The following is a 25,737-nucleotide window of genomic DNA, read 5'->3' on the forward strand; positions in this document are numbered from 1 at the left end:
CAATAGGTATGCGTGACACCTGCCTTAATGGCTGGCTGGCTCCTGTCCCCACAAGCCAAAGATGAATGAAGGATGAGCTGGATGTCAGAGCTCCAATTCACAGGTCACAGGACTGTGATTCACAGAATTCCATATTATATTAGTACATAAATTCCATTATTTTAGTAAACAAACCCCTTAGAAGAGCCAGCTTATTATTTCCAGATTCCTTCTTTACCAGCATCAGGGAGTGGAGATATGGAGGGAATGTGTCAGGAGCATTACTTCTTAGGGTTCTTACGGGTTAGTTTAGGGAATTATGAATCGTTTCCATCAGCAATGCAGAAGTTTAAAAGCATTCATCCCTCAAAAGTTTTGCTGACTTCCAGACTAAAAAGATTTCATTAATCTCATTCTACAGTTGGTGCCATGGGGTTCTGGGCAATGCAGAATACTGGGGTACTTTACTATCTGAAGTTGTCCAAACCTTCCTGATTTATGAGAATTTGGCATTTCTTAAGAATTTAAGCACTTTGGTTTTGTTGGCTTAGTAGAAATGTACAGCACTATGGCTATTAGATGACAGTGAACCAGCATGGCTCCAGCCATAAGTATGAGAAATATAATTCTAGAGAGGGCAAAGGACTCAGAAATCATGGGCCAACAAAACACTGCAAGCTCTGGAGACACTGGTGGGCATGGTAAGCAAGGCCTATGAGGCCAGCAAAAGCTAAAGATAGAAAGGATTAAAACGAAGCTACTTTAGGGAGATGAGGTAGAAATGGCAGTTTCCAGACGGGATATTGACTGCAAACTATATTTGGTTTTCATCTCAGCTAGTTTTGGGCCAAACTCTCTAAAAGCAGTACAAATACCACACCACATTTCCTGCTTTGGCTAATTCTTGTTGACATTTCTACAGTAAAGTGAACTCTCCACAGATTGCTAAGTACAGAAATAAGATGCAATTTTGTCTTTCAGTGATACAAGCCTCTTCCTAGCCAGGTCTCAAGCTTGTACAAAAGAAACACTAGACAACGGTGATCTCAAAGTCTGATCCAAGAGTTCCACTTCCAGAAGAGCTGGGGAAGATCCTACTGGGGACCAAAAAACCCACCTATAACAACTATAAACTGGACAAGACCAAGAAACAATACTCTGAGAGCACTAGAGAATGATCAAAGGCAAGCAGAGTCAGGAAGGAACTTGATACTTGGAATAGAGAACGGCATTTTCACAGCTCTTAGCCTGAGGGAATGTCACAACCCAGGGCCCAGAACTCTGGGAGACAACGAGCAGTCTTTCTGGCTTCAAGAACCAGAGAGTTCAGGGCAAGCAAGGTCACTGCAAAATGACAGGGAGTCCTGGAAAGGGGAGAACCAGAGAAGGGAACCTCAAAGTCTGGATATAATCTCTGCCCAAATTTCCAGCTGGCTATAAGGGCCAGACTGTAGCTAAAGATACAATGACTGAACTGAGATTTCAGCTGCCACCAAGAGACAGCGTTTGTAGCAGTTTGAGTCCAATCAAATTAACTGCCTGATAAACCAAACAAAAACCCAACACTCCTGTGTCAGATGTATTGGGGGTGGGGGTGAGGATGTCAAAGTGTAAATTCCCAGGCCACACCCACAGATCTGCAGCATCAGCATCCCCTGGGGGTAGGGCCTCAACTCTGCACTGTCAAAAGTGACAAAGTGAGAGAGTGGCATGGACATATATACACTACCAAACGTAAAATAGCTAGCTAGTGGGAAGCAGCCACATAGCACAGGGAGATCAGCTCGGTGCTTTGTGACCACCTAGAGGGGTGAGATAGGGAGGGTGGGAGGGAGGGAGACGCAAGAGGGAGGAGATATGGGAACATATGTATATGTATAACTGAGTCACTTTGTTATAAAGCAGAAACTAACACACCATTGTAAAGCAATTATACTCCAATAAAGATGTAAAAAACAAAAGAAAACAAAACAAAACAAAACAAAAAAGGAGCTTCAATGACTCGAGCAGAGTTGGAGCCTCGCTGCTCTGAGAGCTGATGTAGTCCACACTGCATGCTCAGATGTTGGCTGAAACAGGCTGCACTTGAAGAGATGGTGTCTGTCTGCCAAGGAAGATGTGTCAGCTGCCCACATCTTTCGTGCTGGCCACGGGAAGCTGAGAAGTCACTTGGAGACACAGAGGAGATACTTCCCTTCTTAAGATCATCACTGAAAACCTTTAGGATATGTCCCGTCACACAGAGACAGGACACTGGTCCCTCGGTAGTCTCCTGCACGTCAGCACAAGGCCTCCCTCTGCCATATTTTCCCCTCCATATCCCCCGAGCCCCGCCCACCCCACCCCATGGAAAGCAGCATTTTCAAGACTTGAATAGATGTAGGTTAAAGATCTGTTGGAGTTTTTGCAAATCTGCAGAAATATAGCAAGCTGGTTGGCACAGGAAGGTGAAATACCAATCATTTGTGCTGGCATCTTAGTCTCAACATTGTTTCCATTGCTGTAACTTCCAATTATAAAAACACTCACAGGTAAAAACTAGGAAATAGCTCATAATGAACACACCAAACATAGCAGTAATGTCTGTAATGCACTTAATCCCCCCACCCTGGTCACTGTGACCAATACGTCTAATTTTACCAAGGAGGACATGGGCCCAGTCATTTAGCTTTTCATACCTGTCTTCAAAACAAGTGTCCCAAGTCATACAGTGTGACAAACCCGATTTATAACTCTCAGCCCTCACATCTGTCAGCTAAGTCACCCTTCTCTCAAAATGGATTCAATGTTTAATAAGGAAAAAGGCTTGGGTTATTCTAAATTTTCAAACAATTAATGGCCACTTCATGGAAACTCTCTAAGCCTTAAGTGAGTATACAGAAATTTTTTTAAGGATTAAACTATATGGTTGAATAAAATTCTTTACCCATTTATTTAGTAAACTACTTGATAAGAGTGTTTTTCAATTTTAAATCTGGGAGCTAATCTAATTAAGTAATCCTAAAAGCCAGACTACAGAAAAAAAAGATATTCTAGTTCTAATTAAGTATAATGTTACAACATTTTTTCTAAAGATTGGTTTTAAAGGAAGTAGCAAGAGAAATACAGGAGTGCATATGAGATGGGGAGAGACAGAAATAGAGGTAGAGCTTCATAGATACGGAGATTTTTTTTGTTTTAATCTCATATTGGTATCTTTTAATAAAAAAAAAAATTAAAAAGCAAAGAAAAGTATCTGGCCAGGGCTGGGATGAGACAAACAGGAACACTTCAGAATCCAAGGCAGAGGGAAGGCTGTTTGCCCCTTTAGAGAATTGTAGGGGTGTGGAAAGGGAGAGACAGATCATGCACAAAAGTACTTATAAATTACACACCCAACTCCCACCCCCTCAATAAAAAGAGAAAAGCCCCATCACTTAACACCAAATAGCAACATTATCAATAAACCCTTTCTCTGCTGCCCATCAGGACTTATTTGAAAGAGGAGGGCTGTGAGGAAAGGTGAAAAGAGTAAGGGTTAGAGGGAAGACCTGCACTTAAGTCTGGTTTCCAACTGGGAGACAGATATTCTAATTCAGGTCACCCTTTCAACAAGTTTAAGCAAAAGAGAGCAAATGAAGAGGGCAGTTTCAAGTTGGGACTGTGTTTCTATCTTAGGTCAAACAAAGACCAGTTATAACTTTATAGCTCAATTTTCAACAATTTAAATTACTGAGACTTACAGCCTTCCATACTCTGAACACCTGTCCCTCGCCCCCCAGTCTGGGTCTACACATCCACACAGAACACCGAGCCAGTAAGCCCCTTCAGTTATTTTCTTAACTATTTCATATGCAAACAAGACTTTTTCTATATTTTATAGGGATTTTATTAAAACAAAGAATGCGCAAGGATCCAAAATTTATAAAAGCATATACGACAGAACTGTCCCCTTCAAAGCTAATCATTATTAACAAACTCACGTACATGTTTACCCTCCTCAAAATGTCTATATATATGAGTACACGGTAAGTGTATTCTGTATACATATATTTATATGTCTGTGTATGTATATATATATATATTATATATATATATATATATATATAATATATATATATATATATGAAATACTATTCTGAATTTTGGGGGGTTTCCCCTTTGTTTTTTTCCATTAAAGATATTCTGGAAATTTTCCATATTGTCACTTATAGATAGACCTATCTCATACATTCCATTTACTGCAATCTTATTGACATATAACATGAGTAAGTTTAAAGTGTACAATATGATGATTTGATACATGTATATATTGAGATCCACCTCATTTTTAAGGCTGCATAATATTCCAGTGTGGAATTTAATCAGTCATATATCAGGTTCCAGATTTTTAATCTTACAGTGCTGCAGTGAACATCTTGTAGCTGTCTTGGCACACTGGTGCTGTTGTATTTGTGGGACTGAATACTGGAAACGAAAGTGCCGTGTCAAGTAGTATGGGGCACATATAGCTTTACAATATATTGCAAATTATTTTTCAAAGTGGTGATTACCTATTTACAGTCCCACCAGCAGTGTGTGGGAGTTCCTAGTTGCCCTTAGCCTTGCTAATACATCACTCCAACCATTCTCTCCTGCATCATCATTTTCCCCCTCTCTGCCAAGTTAATCATAAGGTTCCCCTACCAGCTATTACATACTTTTCTGCTCTTTCTTTACTCCTGAAAAAAAAAAAAAAAAAGTTGTCTATACTGGCAACTTCCAATCTCCCTCATTCTCCCATTCTCTTTTATTCTTTAAATTTCTATTATGGAAATTGTCAAGCATGCATAAAAGTAAAGGAAATAGAATAATAAACTCCTTTGTATCTCACTCAGCTTCAACATAACATTCTGCTCATTTTCTCTATTTCCTGTCCCCTACCTTTTCCTTCTTGGAATATTTTCAAGTAAATCCCAGTCATAATTTTAACCACAAGTACTTAGTATGTATCTCTAACAAATAAGAGCTTTAAAAAAGACAACACATAGTCACTATACCATTATTTCACCCAGTGAAATTAATAATTCCTTAATATCATCTGATATCCAATCCATCTTAAATTCTCCTCTAATTGTTCCCCAAAATGTCTTTTTAGGTTGGTTTTGTTCAAATCAGGATCCAAACAAGTCCATTAAGTTTCTCCAATCTTTAAGTCCCACCACCACCATCTTTGTTTTACACATTCAATTTGTTGAATAAAGTGGATTATTTGTCCTGTGGACTTTCCCACATTCTGGATTAAGCCTGTTGTTTAACATGTTCCTCAGTAGCCCATGCTTTCACAAATTGATCGTTAGATGTAAAAGGCTTGCTTAGATTCTGGTTCTATTTTGTTTTGGGCAACAATTCATCATGGCTGGTGTTGGGTTGCTGCTATTGCAACACGTCAGAGGCATGTAACTTCTGGTTGTTCCTTTTTTAGTAATGCTAAGGTTGATCACTGGGTTCAGATGTTATCAACCTGAGCCATCCAATAAAACATTTCCCATAAATTTTTAAAAATTTTATTTATTTATTTTTGGCAGCATTGGGTCTTTGTTGCTGCGCACGGGCTTTCTCTAGTTGTGGCGAGTGGGGGCCACTCTTCGCTGCGGTGCGTGGGCTTCTCACTGCGGTGGCTTCTCTTGCTGTGCAGCACGGGCTCTAGATCGCAGGCTCAGTAGTTGTGGCGCATGGGCTTAATTGCTCTGCAGCATGTGGGATCTTCCTGGACCAGGGCTCAAACCGGTGTCCCCTGCATTGGCAGGCAGATTCCCAACCACTGCGCCACCAGGGAAGCCACTCCCATAAATTTTTTACTTAATACTTTCAGCAGCCTAGATCCATTATTTCACTACAGGTGACAAAAGGGTGATTTCCTAATCCTATCAATTCTCTGGCATTTAGTTATGATTTTTTAAAATTATTTAGTTTTTCGAATTTTATTTTACTTATTACACAGCAGGTTATTAGTTATCCATTTTATGTATCTTAGTGTATATATGTCAATCCCCATCTCCCAATTCATCCCACTGCCACCACCCCCTCCCCCCATTTCCCCCCCTTGGTGTCCATACATTTGTTCTCTTTATCTGTGTCTCTATTTCTGCCTCACAGTTCATCTGTACCATTTTTCTAGATTCCACATATATGCGTTAATATACAGTATTTGTTTTTCTCTTTCTAACTTACTTCACTCTGTATGACAGTCTCTAGGTCCATCCACGTCTCTACAAATGACCCAATTTTGTTCCTTTTTATGGCTATTTACCATTGTATGTATGTGCCACATCTTCTTTATCTACTCGTCTGTTGATGAGCATTTAGGTTGCTTCCATGACCTGGCTATTGTAAATAGTGCTGCAATGAACATTGGGGTGCATGTGTCTTTTTGAATTATGGTTTTCTCTGAGTATATGCCCAGTAGTGGGATTGCTGGATCATATGGTAATTCTATTTTTAGTTTTTTAAGGAACCTCCATACTGTTCTCCACAGTGGCTGTATCAATTTACATTCCACCAACAGTGCAAGAGGGTTCCCTTTTCTCCACACTCTCTCCAGCATTTGTTGTTTGTAGATTTTCTGATGATGCCCATTCTAACTGGTGTGAGGTGATACCTCATTGTAGTTTTGATTTGCATTTCTCTAATAATTAGTGATGTTGAGCAGATTTTCATGTGCCTGTTGGCCATCTGCATGTCTTCTTTGGAGAGATGTCTATTAAATGGTCTTCTGCCCATTTTTTGATTGGGCTGTTTTTTCAATATTGAGCTGCATGAACTGTTTATATATTTTAGAGATTAATCCTTTGTCTGTTGATTCGTTTTCAAATATTTTCTCCCACTCTGAGGTTTGTCTTTTTGTCTTGTTTATAGTTTCCTTTGCTATGCAAAAGCTTTTAAGTTTCATTAGGTCCCATTTGTTTATTTGTTTTTATTTCCATTACTCTAGGAGGTGGGTCAAAAAAGATCTTGCTCCTATGTTTTCCTCTAAGAGTTTTATAGTGTCCGGTCTTACATTTAGGTCTTTAATCCATTTTTAGTGTATTTTTGTGTATGGTGTTAGGGAGTGTTTGAATTTCATTCTTTTACATATAGCTGTACAGTTTTCCCAGCACCACTTTTTTTTTTACATCTTTATTGGAGTATAATTGCTTTACAACGTTGTGTTAGTTTCTGCAGTATAACAAAGTGAATCAGCTATATGTATACATATATCCCCATATCCCCTCCCTCTTGCGTTTCCCTCCCACCCTCCCTATCTCACCCCCGTAGATGGACACAAAGCACCGAGCTGATGTCCCTGTGCTATGCGGCTGCTTCTCACTAGCTATCTATTTTACATTTGGTAGTGTATATATGTCCATGCCACTCTCTTACTTTGTCCCAGCTTACCCTTCCCCCTCCCCGTGTCCTCAAGCCCATTCTCTACATCTGCGTCTTTATTCCTGTCCTGCCCCTAGGTTCTTCAGAACTTGGTGGGTTTTTTTAGATTCCATATGTATGTGTTAGCATACGGTATTTGTTTTTCCCTTTCTGACTTACTTCACTCTGTATGACAGACTCTAGGTCCATCTACCTCACTACAAGTAACTCAATTTCGTTTTTTCTTATGGCTGAATAATATTCCATTGTATATATTAGCACCACTTATTGAAGAGACTGTCTTTTCTCCATTGTATAGCCTTCCCTCCTTTGTCACAGATTGGTTGACCATAGGTGCGTCGGTTTATCTCTGGCCTTTCTATCCTGTTCCATTGATCTATGTTTCTGTTTTTGTGCCAGTACCATGTTGTCTTGATTACTGTAGCTTTGTAGTATAGTCTGAAGTCAGGGAGTCTGATTCCTCCAGCTCCGTTTTTTTTTTTTTTTTTTTTTTTTTTGCAGTACGCAGGCCTCTCACTGTTGTGGCCTCTCCCATTGCTGAGCACAGGCTCCGGACACACAGGCTCAGCGGCCATGGCTCATGGGCCCAGCCGCTCCGCGGCATGTGGGATCTTCCCACACTGGGGCACAAACCTGTGTCCCCTGCATCGGCAGGCAGACTCTCAACCACTGCACCACCAGGGAAGCCCCAGCTCCGTTTTTTTCCCTCAAGATTGCTTTGGCTATTTGGGGTCTTTTTAAGTTTTAAGATTTTTTGTTTTAAGATTTTTTGTTCTAGTTTTATACAAAATGCCATTGCTGATTTGATAGGGACTGCACTGAATCTGTAGATTGCTTTGGGTAGTATAGTCATTTTCACAATGTTGACTCCTTCAATCCAAGAACATGGTATATCTCTCCATCTCTTTGTGTCATCCTTGATTTTTTAAGGATGTTTTAAGATTTTTTTTCTAGTTTTAAGATTTTTTGTTCTAGTTCTATACAAAATACCATTGTTGATAGGGACTGCACTGAATCTGTAGATTGCTTTGGGTAGTATAGTCATTTTCACAATGTTGATTCCTTCAATCCAAGAACATGGTATATCTCTCCATCTCTTTGTGTCATCCTTGATTTCTTTCATCAGTGTCTTATAGTTTTCTAAGTACAGGTCTTTTACCTCCTTAGGTAGGTTTATTCCTAGGTACTTTATTTTTTTTGTTACAGTGGTGAATGGGATTGTTTCCTTAATTTCTCTTTCTGAACTTTTGTTGTTAGTGTATAGGAATGCCAGAGATTTCTGTGCACTAATTTTGTATCCTGCAACTTTACCGAATTCATTGATTAGCTCTAGTAGTTTTCTGGTGGCATTTTTAGGATTCTCTATGTATAGTATCATGTCATCTGCCAACAGTGACAGTTTTACGTCTTTTCCAATTTGTATTCCTTTATTTCTTTTTCTTCTCTTATTGCTGTGGCTAGGACTTCCAAAACGATGTTGAATAATACTGGTGAGAGTGGACATCCTTGTCTTGTTCCTGATCTTAAAGGAAATGGTTTCAGTTTTTCACCATTGAGAATGATGTTTGCTGTGGTCTGTTGTATATGGCCTTTATTATGTTGAGGTAGGTTCCTCTATGCCCACTTTCTGGAGAGTTTTTATCATAAATGGGTGTTGAATTTTGTCAAAAGCTTTTTCTGCATCTATTGACATGATCATATGGTTTTTATTGTTCAGTTTGTTAATATGGTGTATCACATTGACTGATTTGCGTATATTGAAGAATCCTTGCATCCCTGGGATAAATCCCAGTTGATCATGGTATATGATCCTTTTAATGTGCTGTTGGAGTTGTTGGATTCTGTTTGCTAGCATTTTATTGAGGATTTTTGCATCTATGTTCATCAGTGTTATTGGCCTGTAGTTTTTCTTTTTTTTGTGACATCTTTGTCTGGCTTTGGTATCACAGTGATGATGGCCTCGTAGAATGAGTTTGGGAGTGTTCTTTCCTCTGCAATGTTTTGGAAGAGTTTGAGAAGGATGGGTGTTAGCTCTTCTCAAAATGTTTGACAGAATTCATCTGTGAAGCCATCTGGTCCCGTATTTTTGTTTGTTAGAAGATTTTTAATCACAGCTTCAATTTCATTACTTGTGACTGGTCTGTTCATATTTTCTATTTTTTCCTTGTTCAGTCTTGGAAGGTTATACCTTTCTAAAAACTCATCCACTTCTTCCAGGCTGTTCATCTTATTGGCAAAGAGTTGCCTGTAGTAGTCTCTTACGATGCTTCGTATACCCGCAGTGTCTGTTGTAACTTCTCCTTTTTCATTTCTAATATTATTGATTTGAGTCCTCTCCCTCTTTTTCTTGATGAGTTTGGCTAAAGGTTTATCAATTTTGTTTATCTTCTCAAAGAACCATCTTTTAGTTTTATTGATTTTTGCTATTGTTTTGTTTCTATTTCATTTATTTCTGCTCTGATCTTTATGATTTCTTTTTTTCTACATACTTTGGGATTTGTTTGTTCTTTCGCTAGTTCCTTTAGGTGTAAGGTTAGATTGTTTGAGATTTTTCTTGTTTCTTGAGGTTGGACTGTACTGCTATAAACTTCCCTTTAGAACTGCTTTTGCTGCATCCCACAGGTTTTGGATCATCGTGTTTTTGTTGTAATTTGTCTCTAGGTATTTTTTGATTTCCTCTGATTTCTTCAGTGATCTATTGGTTATTTAGTAACGTACTGTTACTAAATAGGGTGATTTCCTAATCCTATCAATTCTCTGGCATTTAGTTATGATTCTTAAATGAAAAACGTTCTCTTATCAGGTTAACCTGATACACAAAGAAATCAGGATAAATACTTCATTTTTCCAGTTAATTTTCAAAATAGTAAGTTGGTGCCCTAATAATCTCCAAAGGTGACTAATAGATGTTTTTTTAAACTATCATTATGACCTCATAGATTTTTATATATTTCATGTCAATTGTTATTCTTTTTGATGCTCAAATTGTTCCATCTTTGGCCAATGGAAGCCCCTTCCAGTTGGCTCCTGGGTCCTTTTGACATGACCTTACTCTGATTGCTTCCTTGCTTTCAAACACAAGATGGTCCAGCCTCATCTTGTCCCTTCCCTGCCCCTTCTAATGGGACAGTCTTGGTGCTAGGGTATGCCTTGCCACTGACTTCTGATTGCTTCTAGGACTTTTCAGTGGATAAAGCTATGCAACATGTATTTTTTAGGAAAAATAAATCACTGTATTTTGCTGGTACTTCCAATTGAAATATACAATTACAGGGTTTTTACTTAATTTTATTCTTGTATCTCTTCTTTCTTGTACTAAAAATCTTGGCTCTTACTTCCTTTGACTTAATATTTGCTTTATCATATGTAAATACATAGAGTTTCAAAAGGACAACACCAATATCATTGCTAAAAATGAAAATACTAAATGCAGTTTAAGTTTTCATTGTAGTTCACAGGATATATTCCATTAGGAAAGTGCAGACAAATGCTGGGCTTTAAAGTCACTTGAAGTAATTGTTCTGTGTGTGGTTACACCACTAATTTGATAGATAGTTAAGTTTTAGTTTTAAGAGTTGCTTTTTTAATTATAGTAAACACTGACTGGGTCCCAAAGTAAAAAGTATAAAACAAGATACAGACCTAGGTGCCATCTCTGGCCAGCTCCCTACTACCACTCCCAAGGGAACTGATTTATTAGTTATTGATGTAATTAATCCTTCCATTTTTCTTTTTCTTTCTTTTTTTTTGCAGTACGCGGGCCTCTCACTGTTGTGGCCTCTCCCATTGCGGAGCACAGGCTCCAGACGTGCAGGCTCAGCGGCCATGGCTCATGGGCCCAGCTGCTCTGCGGCACGTGGGATCCTCCTGGATCGGGGCACGAACCCGTGTCCCCTGCATCAGCAGGCGGACTCTCAACCACTGCGCCACCAGGGAAGCCCCTCTTTTTTTTTTTTTTAACATAAGTAAATGCATGCTCGTTTTTTCATTTGTCTCCTCCTTTCTTACACAATCAGGTAGCACAACAAACCTGCTCTTCACTTTCACTTCCTCTACTCTGAAGAGGACTCCAGGACAGCATTTTGGTGGGGGTGGGTAGGGGGCAGGAGTTCAAGATAGTTTTTATTTTCAGAGCCTGCAACAGTTGGTTAGCAATGCCAGCTAAGCTGGTACAATCCGAAGGCCATCCCACCTCCCTTTTCAGGCATTCAACTGGCAGAATCCTCACAAATAAGATTAGAAACCAACTGACATGTGTCTCCATGTGTGTGTGGTTCTGCAGCCTTCTCCCTCTTCCCTCCTGAAGATGTTCCCTCATTTTTTTTTTAACAGCTGTGCAGTATTCCACTGTATGTATGTGCCAGGTTTCTTCCATCAATCCCCTCTAGATGGAGATTTGGGTGGCTTCCACTCTTTGGCTGCTATAAATAGCACTGTAATGAAGATCTTTGTGCATACACCATCTCATATTTTTACCAGTACACCTCAGATAGATTTTTAGAAGTGAGACTGTTGGCTGAGGGATAAACTCATATTTAATTTTGATAGTTATTAACAAATTCCATCCACAGGAATCTGTACTTTCTGGAGTGCTTGTTTCCCCACTGTCTCACTAACAGAGTGCACTGTGTAACTTGGACTTTTCACAATCCAACAGGCAAGAAATGGTATCTCAGTAGTTTTAATTTGCATTTCTCTTATTATACATATCTTCATATGTTTAAGAGCTACTTATTTGCAATTTATTTTCTATGAACTGTCCATATCTTATTTATTTATTTATTTGGTTGTACTGGGTCTTAGTTGCGGCAGGCGGGCTCCCTTGTTGCAGCTTGCTGGCTCCTTAATTGTGGCATGCGTACTCTCAGCTGTGGCATGCATGTGGGATCTAGTTCCCTGACCAGGGATCGAACCCGGGCCCCCTGCATTGGGAGCATGGAGTCCTACCCACTGCGTCAGCAGGGAAGTCCTTGTCTGTATCTTTTTGCCCGTTCTTTCTGGTTCTTTTCAAAGTTTAGAAATTCTTCACATATTAGGGCTATATTAGCCCTTTGTGATAAATGTTGCAAACATTTTTGCCAGTTTATTATTTACTTTTTAACTTCACTTGTTTTGGCTATCTAAATCTCTTTCGGTTAGATATAAACTTCTCCTTTTATTGCTTCTGGATTTTCAGTCATAGGAATGTTTTCCCAACTCTCAGATCATAAAGGAATTCACCTACGGTTTCTTCCAGTTACTTAGAAGGTTTCATTTTTACAGTTGGGTCTCTAATCCACTTGGATTTTATCCTTCTGTAGAGTGTGAGAAATGGATTCAATTTTACTGTCTTCCAGGTGCTTAACCACATTTGTCTCGACACTGTTTTTTAAGTCTTTTTCTCCACCAGTAAGATGATTCCTTTATCATATACTAAATTCCTGGACTTTTTCTCAATTTTTTATAGTATGTTATAATATCTAGTAGTGTTACCCTCCTTCCTTTATTTTCTGTAAAATAAAGTACGTTGTACATAACTTAGCAAAGATCAAATACTGAAGTAGATTTTTTTTTTTTAAAGAAAACATTTAGGACCCACTCTATTTTCAGGAATTCAAGGATTGGGACCTTCTGTGTTAGCTCAATCTTCACAAAATTACATATACAATAGCCCAAGGTTAAAATTCACCTTTTAAAAAGAATTATGGCAATATTTTTCAAAGAAACCAAAATTAGTTGTTAGGAAAATAAGTTCCACTTGACACCTGTGTACATCTTTTCCCTGAATCACTTCGCACATCTATGGCTAGAAGCCCCGTCTACTAAGTGAACCTAGTAACTTCCCTCTAAGGTCTGAGACCACGGTTCCTGTGCAGAAACCCTCCTGTACGACTGAAAACTGTCATTCACCCAGCAAAGGAAAATTAAGAGAGACTGGAGAGTGTGTCAAATAAAAACACCAAAAATGACCCAAATTATCTGCACCACTTATAGGTTTGAATCTGGCCATCCAAGACACAAACTAAAAAAGTAAAGACTACTTTTATTCTCAAGGTAGAGAAATCTGACTTGGCTCTCCTGTTACCTTCTGCACTAACCTAGTCCATCCCACAGCTGAGACAAATTGCTCACTGGGAAGCTACTTGTCGTGCTTCAGTGAAATGTGCCTATTTTTTGGCCAGGGGAGATATTGTTGAAAACAGAACGTTCGTCTTCCTCACAGTTAATCAACAGTGATACAACCTTACATTTCCTAACAACTAAATATTTCCTAATTAATCATTTTTTAAATGCAACAATCAAAACTATGAAGTAATTATTTGCTCTAGTTCACTGTTTTTATTTACATAACCACCTTTCTCCTAGACAAGCAACATTAAGCAAAACATAAGGCAAAGATGACTTGCTGGTGACCATCCTATTCAACTTTCTTTTGCAGAGGGTCTTCTCAGTAGTAGCCAGTTACCACATGGAGTTTTTTCACAGTTTCAGAGAAGCTTTCCTTGTATTAAAAACAGCAAGAAAGTGCTACACTTGATGGTAGTTACTGTCAAATAGTTCAATCAACCTTGCAGAATTTTTGTAATATAACTTCAAGTATGTAAGTTATTTAATCAACACAAAACTCTTAAAAAAACAAAACAAAAAAACCCCCAAGTACTAGCTGACTTCTGGTGCCATGAGATATAACAGCACCACCGATTTTTATATTTTAGTGGTAAAAATGTAATCCAGTTTTAGCACCCATCTACAAGAGTTAGATGAAAATATATGATTTGGCTTACTGGAAGGTAACAGTCTTAATGACTCCTCAGTGAGGAAATCTGTTCCTTCTGCTGCATGCTGGCTCAAAGAAAAGAATAAGAGTATTAATGGGGGAAAATAGGATAGACTTTCAGTAAGGCTTTTCAGTACTTGAAATACTTAAGGATGGATCACATTTAAAATGGTGAACATGGCTTTGCAGGCTTAAATAGAGAACAGAGGAAAAAAAGAAAAATCAATGCTAGAAATCAACTCCCATCTTTTTAACCAAAACCCTGTCTCAACACTCCATTTCAAAAACAAAGTGAAGCATTCTAAGAAAGTGACAAATTTTTAAATAAAAACACACCGAGTTTTGTTTAACTCTATCAGTTATTAGACATGGTATATATAAGCAAGGAAAATAAGGTGCACCTTTACATCATATAAAATAATAAACCCAGGAATCACTTTTTAAAATTGGCAATACAGACTGCAATATAAAAAATACTTGATATAGCAAAGTTAGATAGAAATAAAAATTTCAGTTGAAAAATTACAATATTTCAGTACAGCGGAGGGACAAATAACCTTTTATTAAAGCTACTAGATTTGGAGACTCTTGTGTATTTTGATTTTGGAGAAAGGAAAATCATTCTTCTAGAACCTGGTTTAAATGTGCTAGCAGCTTCATAAAGAAAACATGGGGAAAGTAGAGTCAAGAAGACTGCCTGGTTCTCATGTGAGATTCCTTACTCTGCATCACAGACTGTAAATTATTGCTGAGGAACTGTATTAGCCATGTGCATTTCCCACGTCATCTGCAGTGTGCTCAGTCCACAGTGTCACAGATCTCCTTCACTTTCTGGTTAAAGTCTTCTGGTTGATCTGCATACACATAATGCCCTGCTCCGAGAATGGCCTAGGAAAGGGAAAGCAGTCAGATGGTCAGTGAGTAAAAGCATTTAATAAAACACAATGACACACACAAAGACACTTAGCAATGAAAGTGAGAACAGCTATATATAAAACATAAAAGAAAAAGCAATACTGATCTGTAGTAACTATTATATACTTCATTAAATAAAGGATCTAAGAATAAAGAGAAAATCCAGTGAACCTTACTAAAATTTTCATATGCAAAAATAACATTCTAAACTGACCTCTAACAATAGGGCCAACAGAAACACTGAACAAAGTAAGAATGTGCTGCCTTGGGAGGTGGTCGCAGTGCTATTGGACCTGTCTGTCCCTCATTCAGTCTCTCCCACTGTGGAGATGCTGTGGCTCTAGGACAGACAAGGGCCTAAGAATGGGGATTCGCTGTCTGGACATGAAGATTTGTATGGGTCAAACCCTGCCCCCGTCACAAGTGACAGCAGGTCTCTGACCAAGGCTGCAGGTATAGCTTAGATGTGAAAGTACAGGGATGACCTGAAATCTCACTGAAAGCAAAGATAATAGAACAGACTTCGCCTACAACTATAAACCAAAAATAAACCACACACTTACTATCGTCTTCACATATGAATGTGGTCGTAATGACTGGATGCTGGTGCCAGAATTGCCATCTATGCAGGATCGGGCGCCATAGATCACAGAAACTGGAATGTCAGGGTGCATTTTACCAATTCGCTGCAGCATTGGTCTTTTTGCCCATCCATATGGGACAGTCATATTTCTGAACGCAGTCTCACCACTTAAAGGGAGAAAATCATATGTATGATTCTGGGGGATAAGTATGTATCACACTCCCACCTCTATCAAAACACACTCATATTTAGCTTCTCCCCCTTTTAAGAAAAACCGCAGCTTACATAGAAAATAATTTACTAGGAAATGTAAGGAACAAACCCCAAAGAAGATATATGCTTTTATTAGATAAACAAGGATGCTTTAAACTCTAAAAAAAATGATCATCTTCCAAATCAAAACATGCAACCCTAAGTCCCTATCATAAAATCATCAAATTTCCTGTGGGGATAGCTGGAATATGTTTTTTCACTCTAACTTATTTACAAGGCAGCTTTTCCACATGTTCATCGCACCAGCATTTTACCTACAACGGCAAAACCAACACCAAGATAAGAACAAATTCAGCTTAAATATTCTTTGTGTATTGTTTATATTTAAAATTTTCTGCCTGTTCTGATGTTTGCCATCTTTAAAAACCTTTCCGGGAGCTTCCCTGGTGGCGCAGTGGTTGAGAGTCCGCCTGCCCAGTCAGGGGACACGGGTTCGTGCCCCAGTCCGGGAAGATCCCACATGCCGCCGAGCGGCTAGGCCTGTGAGCCATGGCCACTGAGCCTGCGCGTCCAGAGCCTGTGCTCCGCAATGGGAGAGGCCACTGCAGTGAGAGGCCCACGTACCGCAAAACAAAACAAAACAAAACAAAAACAACAACAACAAAAAACCTTTCCGGCTGGGGAGAGACAGCCTCCTGGAGCTAGCCAATTCGTAGAGACAGCAAACAACTCAACTGGGACTGCCTTAATATGCAAACTAACCAATCCAGAGCTGCACCTCTTCTGTCTGGCTTGCACATCCCCGGAGGCAATGTTTCTCTGCCTTAATCATCCCAGGGCCAGGTGCCAGACAACTAGAAACCGCCCCTATATCTTAGTGCCCACCGAAATTATTCCACTAGCAAATCCTAAACTGCCTACCCTGCGCTGCCTTGCCTCTCCTGCAGAACCCAGTAAAGGCTCCTGCCTGGACTTCCCCTCACTCCTGTCTTCTGCCACCTGACCAAAATCTGGTGCGTCCCCCGTGACCCTTCACAGCATTCAGTGACCCCCTCTCTAGGACCTGTGAGTATACTAAACTTTGTTTTCTTGAGCCTCTCCTATGTCTTCTCTCATGGCCACAGCTGACTGACCATCACATAAAATACAGAACATTTGGCAAACTCCTAGGACAGATCCATTCTGCCGTCATTTATCTTCTTTCCTTGTACTAGGTGTGCTTCTGAACGGCCGTTTATGAATTCAAGTTCCACCACAAGAAAGGCAACAAACTAGGATTACACAGGCACACGTAATCATGAAATGTGAGTAACTGAAGAACAAACCACTAAGACCATGCAGGAAAACAGATGATGTCCCTGGAACAGGCCACTAAAAATTGTTGAAACAAGTCAATGAGTGTGTAGACCTAATCCACCAGACCCAACTGCCTGGTGAGTCACAAAACATCAAACCCTTGGGGGACCCCCAAACCTCTCCAGCCTCCCTCACCTTTGGCAGAGAACTTCTAACCTACTTTATTAAAAAAGACGGAGGCTACAGCTATATCTCAAGTGCTCTCATGGCCTCAATCTTTTTAATAAAGTAGGTGTACATATTCGCTGACAGAAGTGAGAGAGGCACACACACAAAAAAAAAAGTGAAGGAGGCTGTCTCTTCGTCTCACCTCTCAGCCTTTCACCCAAGTTTCAGTCTTAGAAAGGATGAGGTGCCAATTTTATATTTTAAAGTATGGTCTATGGCTAGAATCATCTGAAGCATTTGTTAAAGATGCAGCCCAGAACTGCTGAATTAGAGTCTTAGAGACAGAGTTCAGGTACCACTTTTTTTTTTTTAATATTCAATGGTCTTAATTACAATTATTATTTTTTTTTACATTTTTATTGGAGTATAATTGCTTTACAATGTTGTGTTAATTTCTGCTGTACAACAAAGTGAATCAGCTATATGCATACATACATCCCCATATCCCCTCCTTCTTGTGTCTCCCTCCCACCCCCCCATCCCACCACTCTAGGTGGTCACAAAGCACCGAGCTGATCTCCCTGTGCTATGCAGCTGCTTCCCACTAGCTAGCTATCTTACATTTGGTAGTGTATATAAGTCAATGCTACTCTCTCACTTCGTCCTAGCTTACCCCTCCCCTTCCCCATGTCCTCAAGTCCACTCTCTACATCTGTGTCTTTATTCCTGTCCTGCCCCTGGGTTCATCAGAACCATTTTTTTTTAGATTCCATATATATGTGTTAGCATACAGTATTTGTTTTTCTCTTTCTGACTTACTTCACTCTGTATGACAGACTCTAGGTCTATCCACCTCACTACAAATGACTCAGTTTCGTTTCTTTTTATGGCTGAGTAATATTCCACTGTATATATGTGGCACATCTTCTTTATCCATTCATCTGTTAACAGATACTTAGGTTGCTTCCATGTCCTGGCTATTGTAAATAGTGCTGCAGTGAACGTTGTGGTATATGTCTCTTTTTGAATTATGGTTTTCTCAGGGTATATGCCCAGTAGTGAGACTGCTGGGTCATAGAGTAGTTCTATTTTTAGTTTTTTAAGGAACCTCCATACTGTTCTCCATAGTGGCTGTATCAATTTACATTGCTACCAACAGTGCAAGAGGGTTCCTTTTTCTCCACACCCTCTCCAGCATTTATTGTTTGTAGATTTTTTGATGACGGCCATTCTGACTGGTGTGAGGTGATATCTCATTGTAGTTTTGATTTGCTTTTCTCTAATGATTAGTGATGTTGAGCATCCTTTCATGTGCTTGCTGGAAATCTGTATATCATCTTTGGAGAAATGTCTATTTAGGTCTTCTGCCCATTTTTGATTGGGTTGTTTGTTTTTTTGATATTGAGCTGCATGAGCTTCTTGTATATTTTGGAGATTAATCCTTTGTCCGTTGAATCGTTTGCAAATATTTTCTCCCATTCTGAGGGTTGCCTTTTCATCTTGTTTATGGTTTCCTTTGCTGAGGCACCATATTTTTGACAAACTCCTCCAATAATTCTGGTACAGAACCCAGCACAAGAACTCGAGCTCTCATCATCATACTCCATTCTTTTTTTTTTTTCTTTTTTTTTTGCAGTATGCAGGCCTCTCACTGTTGTGGCCTCTCCCGTTGCAGAGCACAGGCTCCAGACGCGCAGGCTCAGCAGCCATGGCTCACGGGCCCAGCCGCTCCGTGGCGTGTGGGATCTTCCCGGACCGGGGCATGTACCTGTGTCCCCTGCATCGGCAGGCGGACTCTCAACCACTGCGCCGCCAGGGAAGCCCTCATACTCCATTCTTGATCCTCTCCCTAACGACTGTAGGCTCTGTCTTCCAGGCTCCTCCCAGCTTGTCAAGACTTTCAGCCTCTGTTTTCCCCACTGGTGCCTCGTGCACAACATCCACAAGTAATTTAAAAAAAAAAAGAAAAAGAAATACCTTTGCTTGGTCCTCTTGCTCCCTCTACTATGCTCTCTCTCATAATCACTGTCAAAATTCACGCAGACTCCCCTTCCCCTCACCCCTCACTTACTCCTCACCGCTGCAGCAGTGTTTCTCATGCTGACATACAGACATGAAGAAGTGCTGAGTAAAAGAAGAGCGCGATCAGCAAATGAACTTGAAAATGCTGCCTAGTATCTCCCATGCACCTGGGAGATTCAAAATCCTTCGGCTTGGGCTTTCCTGGTGGCACAGTGGTTAAGAATCCGCCTGCCAATGCAGGGGACACGGGTTCGAGCCCTGGTCCGGGAAAATCCCACATGCCGCGGAGCAACTAAGCCTGTGTGCCACAACTACTGAGCCTGCGCTCTAGAGCCCACAAGCTACAGCTACTGAAGCCCGCGAGCCTAGAGCCCGTGCTCCACAACAAGAGAGGCTGCCGCAATGAGAGGCCCACGCACCACAACGAGGAGTAGCCCCAGCTCGCAACTAGAGAAAGCCCGCATGCAGCAGTGAAGACCCAACGCAGCCGAAAATAAAAAACAAACAAACAAACAAACAACAACAACAAAAATTTTTGGCTTAAAAAACGGTTCTAAGAAGATCCATGGTACAGAAAACCATTCTTGTTTAACCCAGAACTCCTTTTTTGTAGAACATTCATACTCATTTGGGAATGCTGCTTTGTTTGAAATGCTTCTTTCTCTCTCAACTCTGACCACCTTAATGAGATGCCCAAGACCAAGACTTCCCTCAACTATCCACAGGCACCTTAGGGGAAGAAAGTATGTCTGGCTTTTTAATCTCTCATCAGAATCCAGTACAAAGTTTTACACAGTAGGTGCTCCTTGAATAGATGAGTAAATTAGGAAGCGTTAGTCATTTAACTACTTGTCCTTTTAAATTTAGTTATTTACATACTGATAAAAACCTCCTGGACTATTCATATATTTTCAAAAAATAAAAGCCTAAAACACAAACACAGTAAATTTAGATAAATCTTACCTTGGAGTCTGGACATTACAGTGGTAAATGTATTCTGTCACAGTATCATCTGCAAACATTGAAGAATACTTCCGTTTGAAATCAGGCCTTAAACGCTGTACTAGACTTAAACCTATTTAATAGAAAACAAACATTTTAAATTATATGTATGTTTTAAATTATAATTTAATTTATATACAAATATAGAAGACTTTAGTGTTTGCTTCTATAATGAGCACTACATGCTACATTACACATGTATTCAAATATGTATTTTAAGTGGAAAAAAGCACAGATTCTAGAAACTGCTCTCCTCAAGTTCCCTAAGGAAAGATTAAAATAAGAATAGAAGCCTGTCATATGTTGACTTACTAATATGCTTTAGGAGCTCAAAAACAGTTGCCTAAGACTTGTTTTTGTAGGAAAATAAATTCTATTAAACAAGGGAGGTGAATAGGACAGCTTATACATAAAATTAACTTAATAATTTGTATTTCTTCCACAATTACAATACATTAGCATCTATATGAAGTGAATTGGTATATAAATATTTCTTGGGAAAATTAATTCAGAGTTTCTGCTTGGGACACTAGCAGAACTCCCCGCTAAGGCCATCCACAGTGGCTCCCACGGTCCCACCCCTGAGGTGAGAGGCAGGGGCAAGGCCCCCAAAGGAAAGAGGATGAAGAGCAGGAACTTTTGTCTGGTTACTGTTTTCCCTTCGGGGACCCAGGGACTGGCCGGTTTCCCTCTCTGCTATCACTGCCAATACTCTAGCAAGATCTTACTTCTTCACTGGCCCTGCCTTCCCATCTCTGAAGGAATTACACAGCTCCACCAAGAATTCTCATGATGCAGTGGACATTCTGCATCACCCTCACCACCACGTGCAAACAACAATGGGAGGCAGAGGACATGGCTTTAAAGGGCCCCTCCTAGGCATCCTCCTTCCCCCATCTTTATCTCCTAACTTCTTTTTATGCTTTATTTTTCCCGTAATGGCTACCTGTGTAACTGTGATCAAGCAAGATCCACTTACATGTCAGGACTATAAAGCTCTTAAGCAGCTCATCAAAGGAGGACCAGGCACCTAAGAAGGTGTGGCTCTACTGGGGGGGGGCGGTGAAAAGAGGCTACCTACACGAGTACTGAGGGCATATAGCGTGGTCACCAATTCAGTCCCTGTGCCCTCTTCTCATTGCTGCAGTCCCGCTGCTCTCCCAAAGGGATGGTACTCAGGCAAGGGTAGGGGCAGGCCTGGACAGGGGGCAGCAGAATCTACAGTCACCTATGCAACAGGTATTGCCACACCCTCACCCACCCACCACACCTCTATTCTTTTCTTGCTAAGAGAACCCGACTTTTGTGTATCATTTAGGCAGCAACGTGCCCAGGAAAGCAGGCCCCTCACTCCAGCCCCTGAAACAAATGATAACTGATCAGTCATAGAAATTTCTTCTTTGCTGATGGAAGAACTAGGGGTGGGCAGAGACATAAGGAGAAGTGTGCTGGGGCCCCCAGGGAAGACCTCCTTCCCTGACAAAGAGCATCATGCTCTCCTTTCTTCTTGTTCGGAGAGCTTGTGAGATGATGCTTCCTGTCCTAGCAACCACTGAACAACTGTGAGGTAAAAGGTCGAGAAAATCACACACAGACCCAAACCTTAACATCAAGGAGCTAGCTTTGGGAACAAATGCTAAAACCACCTGCTTCCAGACTGCTTGTTAAGGAAATAATAAAAGGCCTTCTGGTTTAAACCGCTGAGGTCTCCAGTCACTTTCAGCCAAAAGCCCTCTTAACTGACATAAGCTGTAAGAGGGAAAGGCAGAGGTGCAGACCATCACCATCTGTGACAACGAGGGAAGGAAATTCCCTTGGCTGTGAGGCTGAGACAGAAGAGCTGAGGGTCAAATAACTTAAATCAGAGACTAAACTCAAAACATGACCAGAAACACAAATCAGGAGTCCCCCAAATCTTTGTGGGAAAGGATGACTTTATCGTCTTAACACTCTGACATTACAGGGCAAGAAAGGAATCTGAGTGATGGTACCTGTCATCCCACGGTTGTCGGTCAGGTCAGGCTTTGTGACCTGCCAGCTGGACATCACTAACTGGCCAAAGGCTCCTCAACACGTCACTGGGGCTAGCAGATAAACTCCCATGCCTGGGGCTAGCAGGTAAACCTCCCCAAGACACTGCTTGCTTGGCTTTTTTCAGAATGTTCAAGGTCACCTAACCTCATCCTTAGCATTTCCCACCTCCTCTGCTTGCTAATTATCTGTAATGTTTACAATATAAAGACCCTTTTTTAAAAAAAATAAATTTATTTATTTTATTTTTGGCTGCGTTGGGTCTTCATTGCTGCGCATGGGCTTTTCTCTAGTTGCGGTGAGCGGGGGCCACTCTTCATTGCGGTGTGCGGGCTTCTCATTGCGGTGGCTTCTCTTGTTGCGGAGCACGGGCTCTAGGCATGCAGGTTCAGTAGTTGTGGCTCATGGGCTCTGGAGCACAGGCTCAGTAGTTGTGGAGCACGGGCTCAGTTGCTGTGGCATGTGGGATCTTTCCGGACCAGGGCTTGAACCTGTGTGCCCTGCATTGGCTGGCATATGCTTAACCACTGCGCCACCAGGGAAGCCCTAAAGACTCCTTTTTAAGGAGAGGAGCCTGGTTTCATTCACCTTTGTGCACGGACTGGTACTTTTTAGAGGAGGAGGAGAAAAAGTAAGGTTCAGTTTTTTTGTTTGTTTTTAAGATTTTAACTAACAATGGTGATCCGCAAATACTCCTCTATTGCTATGTATAAACATTTTGCTTTCCTAGGATACAGATACAAGCAAGCACTCACCAAAGGGTCCTGCAATCCTGAGGCTGGCTAAAGGGTTAAAGGGAGTCAATGCCGCTCCCAAGACTCTGATCCAAATTGGAATTGGTCTCTCTTCATCAGCAAGGTCTGGTCGCTCAGGAAAACCCCAAGGCTCCACTAGAATGAGATGACTAACCCTGTTGGGGAAAGAAAAGACTTCAGATCATTTGGCAAATTCACCCTAGGACTATAAAGAACTTACACGATTTATAAAGTAAAAATAGAATGAACTTCCTTCAAAAACCTTGCATTAAAGAAAAAACTAATGACTGAACAGGTTACATCATGCTCTTATTATGCATAAATTGATGAGATTTGGTAGGATTTGAGAGTTGTTATGGTAGAAAGAGGGCTTCATTTTTAATCTATCTAAATGTGGATAGTAACGGATGTGTGAAAGGGTATATGATAACTGTGGTTATTCTTGAGAAACAAGAAAAGACAGCATTTGTTGTTGTTTAAGCTACACTCTGGCAGATGATATAGATCACTGACCATTCAGAAAAATCCAATGTTTCCATGTATCTCATGGTTGACACTGCACAAATGACTGGAGATTAATATTACACTCATAAAATAGCTTCGGACACCAACAATAGTTATCTCCTATGAACCAAATCATTCTAAAAATTTATGAGGCATTAGCACTTTAGGTGGATTCAAAAGGACTTTGAATGAACGTTTGACAAACACGAAGATAATGTAACAATATGGGCTGAAATTATACCCCTAGTCTGGGATTTCAGTTTGGTGAACAGGAACACATTTACCCTATGCATAACATCATGATATACTGGCATTAGATTCTGTTCCTAATCCTTTCCCAATTTTCTTCTTTACTTCAAAGAGACAGAAAAGCTTCATTCCAAACTCATTTAAAAATTGTTTCAGGTCACTAATAGTTTTAATTTTTCCATCTTAGGAAGCATCTTTCTGATGAGGGAAAACCAGAACCGCGTCCTTGTGATTGTATCACGGTATAACACATCATAAAGATCTTCAACAAAACATAAATGTCCTGACACAAAACGATATTCAACTGTAGCCAAAACAGTCAACAACTGGCAGCAAAAATCTCCCAAGGGTGAACCGACACTGATTCTGAAGTCCCTTTCTTAAGTCATAATTGAAATAGAAAGGTAAAAAAACCAGAACATGGGAACAGACAGCTTTTATTTTCCCAATATAAGAAGTTTTCTTATTTTTGTCAGTGTAGATAAGGATGAGTTAGTAATGAATCCTTTGCTCTGACTGCATTTTCTCAAACAGAAAGCTTCAGAGCACAGACCCAGAGCACAGAGCTCTAAGGACCCTTGGAGAATACTCAGCCCAATCTTTCATTTCATCAGATGAGAAGAAAGCTGAGATGTACTATGTGACTCACTCCAGAACCTAAAGCTAGTCAATGCAGAACTAGGGCTATGATCCTTATTTCCCAACCCCAGTACTAACAGATGCTGACAAGCCATCAGGCAGAAGGCTCTCTTTCCTAAGAATAGGCCAAGCAACATAAGATAAACATATTAGTAAAGGTAGAGCTTAACTCTTATCAACTCTAGGCCAGTCCTAACAGTATACTCTAAATTTCATAGCATCCAGAAGATCTGTAGAATGTAACTATGAATCTGTGTGAAGATATGTCAAATGTGAGATTTCCATATACTTAGAGTGACATCACTGCTTAAAAGTTTTATAAGACTATTTTCTAATAGTGTATGGAAACGGAGGTGAAAATGAATTTTTTTAAAAAAAGTTATCTCTCATATTCTGACTGCCTCCTAAATTCCTATGACAGCCCACAGTGAGATTTGAGGGTCGGGAAGGGGGACACATGCCAGAGGTATGAGTGGAATTAATGAAACAGCCACCTAGTTGAAAGCAGCAAAGATTCATTTCGGGGAAATAGCTGGTATTATTCACTACTGACTTACCTAAAGAGAAAAACGAACTCTTTATTAAAACATACTCTACAGGAAAAGATGATTAAGTTTTGTTACAAATTTGTTATGGGATTTTGCCCAGACTGCGCTGGGCTCTTACTGACCTGCTAACCCAAGAAGGGGCAGGACAAAGAAAACTTGAGGGAGGAAAGTCTCACCTATCTCTGGTTAACTGATGGTATTGTTTTTGCCTTAGTTTTGGCTTGCCTTGTTTAGTATGGATCTATGAGATTTTAACAAGTTACACAGAGTATATATACAGGAGCAGATAACCTTTTTTTTTTTTTTTGAAATGGAGTAAATTGCCCCAACAGTTAGTTGTTTGATCCTATGCCTTCAGCCTAACACATGGTAGATGCTCAGTAAACATTTGGAATATTGTGCTTTTCCAGTTTCCTTTTGATCCTTGTCTATAATGATGTACAAACTTTATAAAGTATAATCAGAGTAAGCATAGGAGTTAGTCCAGTCTGAATTTTTCTGGTCCCCTGGATGACATTAGAACATCACTGTTATTTCTCATATTAATCTTGCAGGTCATTACTCATTAGTGGGTAGTAAAATCCACTTACAGAGTCAGAGCCAGTCTGCTTTTTAATAAAATTGTATAATTTGGAATAGAAAAATGTACCATATAACAAAACTTTTGTTTCAGACACACACATATAATCC

General features: G+C 40.1%; 1 protein-coding gene across 6 annotated transcripts in view; it reads right to left on the reverse strand.

Moving 5' to 3' along the window:
- Positions 1–13,673: 13,673 nt before the first annotated feature.
- ABHD5 (abhydrolase domain containing 5, lysophosphatidic acid acyltransferase) overlaps positions 13,674–25,737 on the reverse strand; it is a 34,929-nt gene continuing 22,865 nt past the window's right edge. For all 6 annotated transcript variants that reach the window (XM_060110818.1, XM_060110822.1, XM_060110819.1 and 3 more), the window contains 4 exons: positions 23,108–23,262; positions 20,283–20,394; positions 15,601–15,787; positions 13,674–15,010 (listed from right to left, as the gene is read on the reverse strand). In XM_060110818.1, coding sequence (XP_059966801.1) covers positions 14,921–15,010; positions 15,601–15,787; positions 20,283–20,394; positions 23,108–23,262 — 544 coding nt within the window. In that variant the 3' untranslated portion in view covers positions 13,674–14,920. The remainder of the gene's footprint in view (positions 15,011–15,600; positions 15,788–20,282; positions 20,395–23,107; positions 23,263–25,737) is intronic.

The sequence above is a fragment of the Mesoplodon densirostris genome, chromosome 10 (genome assembly GCF_025265405.1).
Source record: "Mesoplodon densirostris isolate mMesDen1 chromosome 10, mMesDen1 primary haplotype, whole genome shotgun sequence".
In the NCBI taxonomy this organism is placed as follows: domain Eukaryota; kingdom Metazoa; phylum Chordata; class Mammalia; order Artiodactyla; family Ziphiidae; genus Mesoplodon; species Mesoplodon densirostris.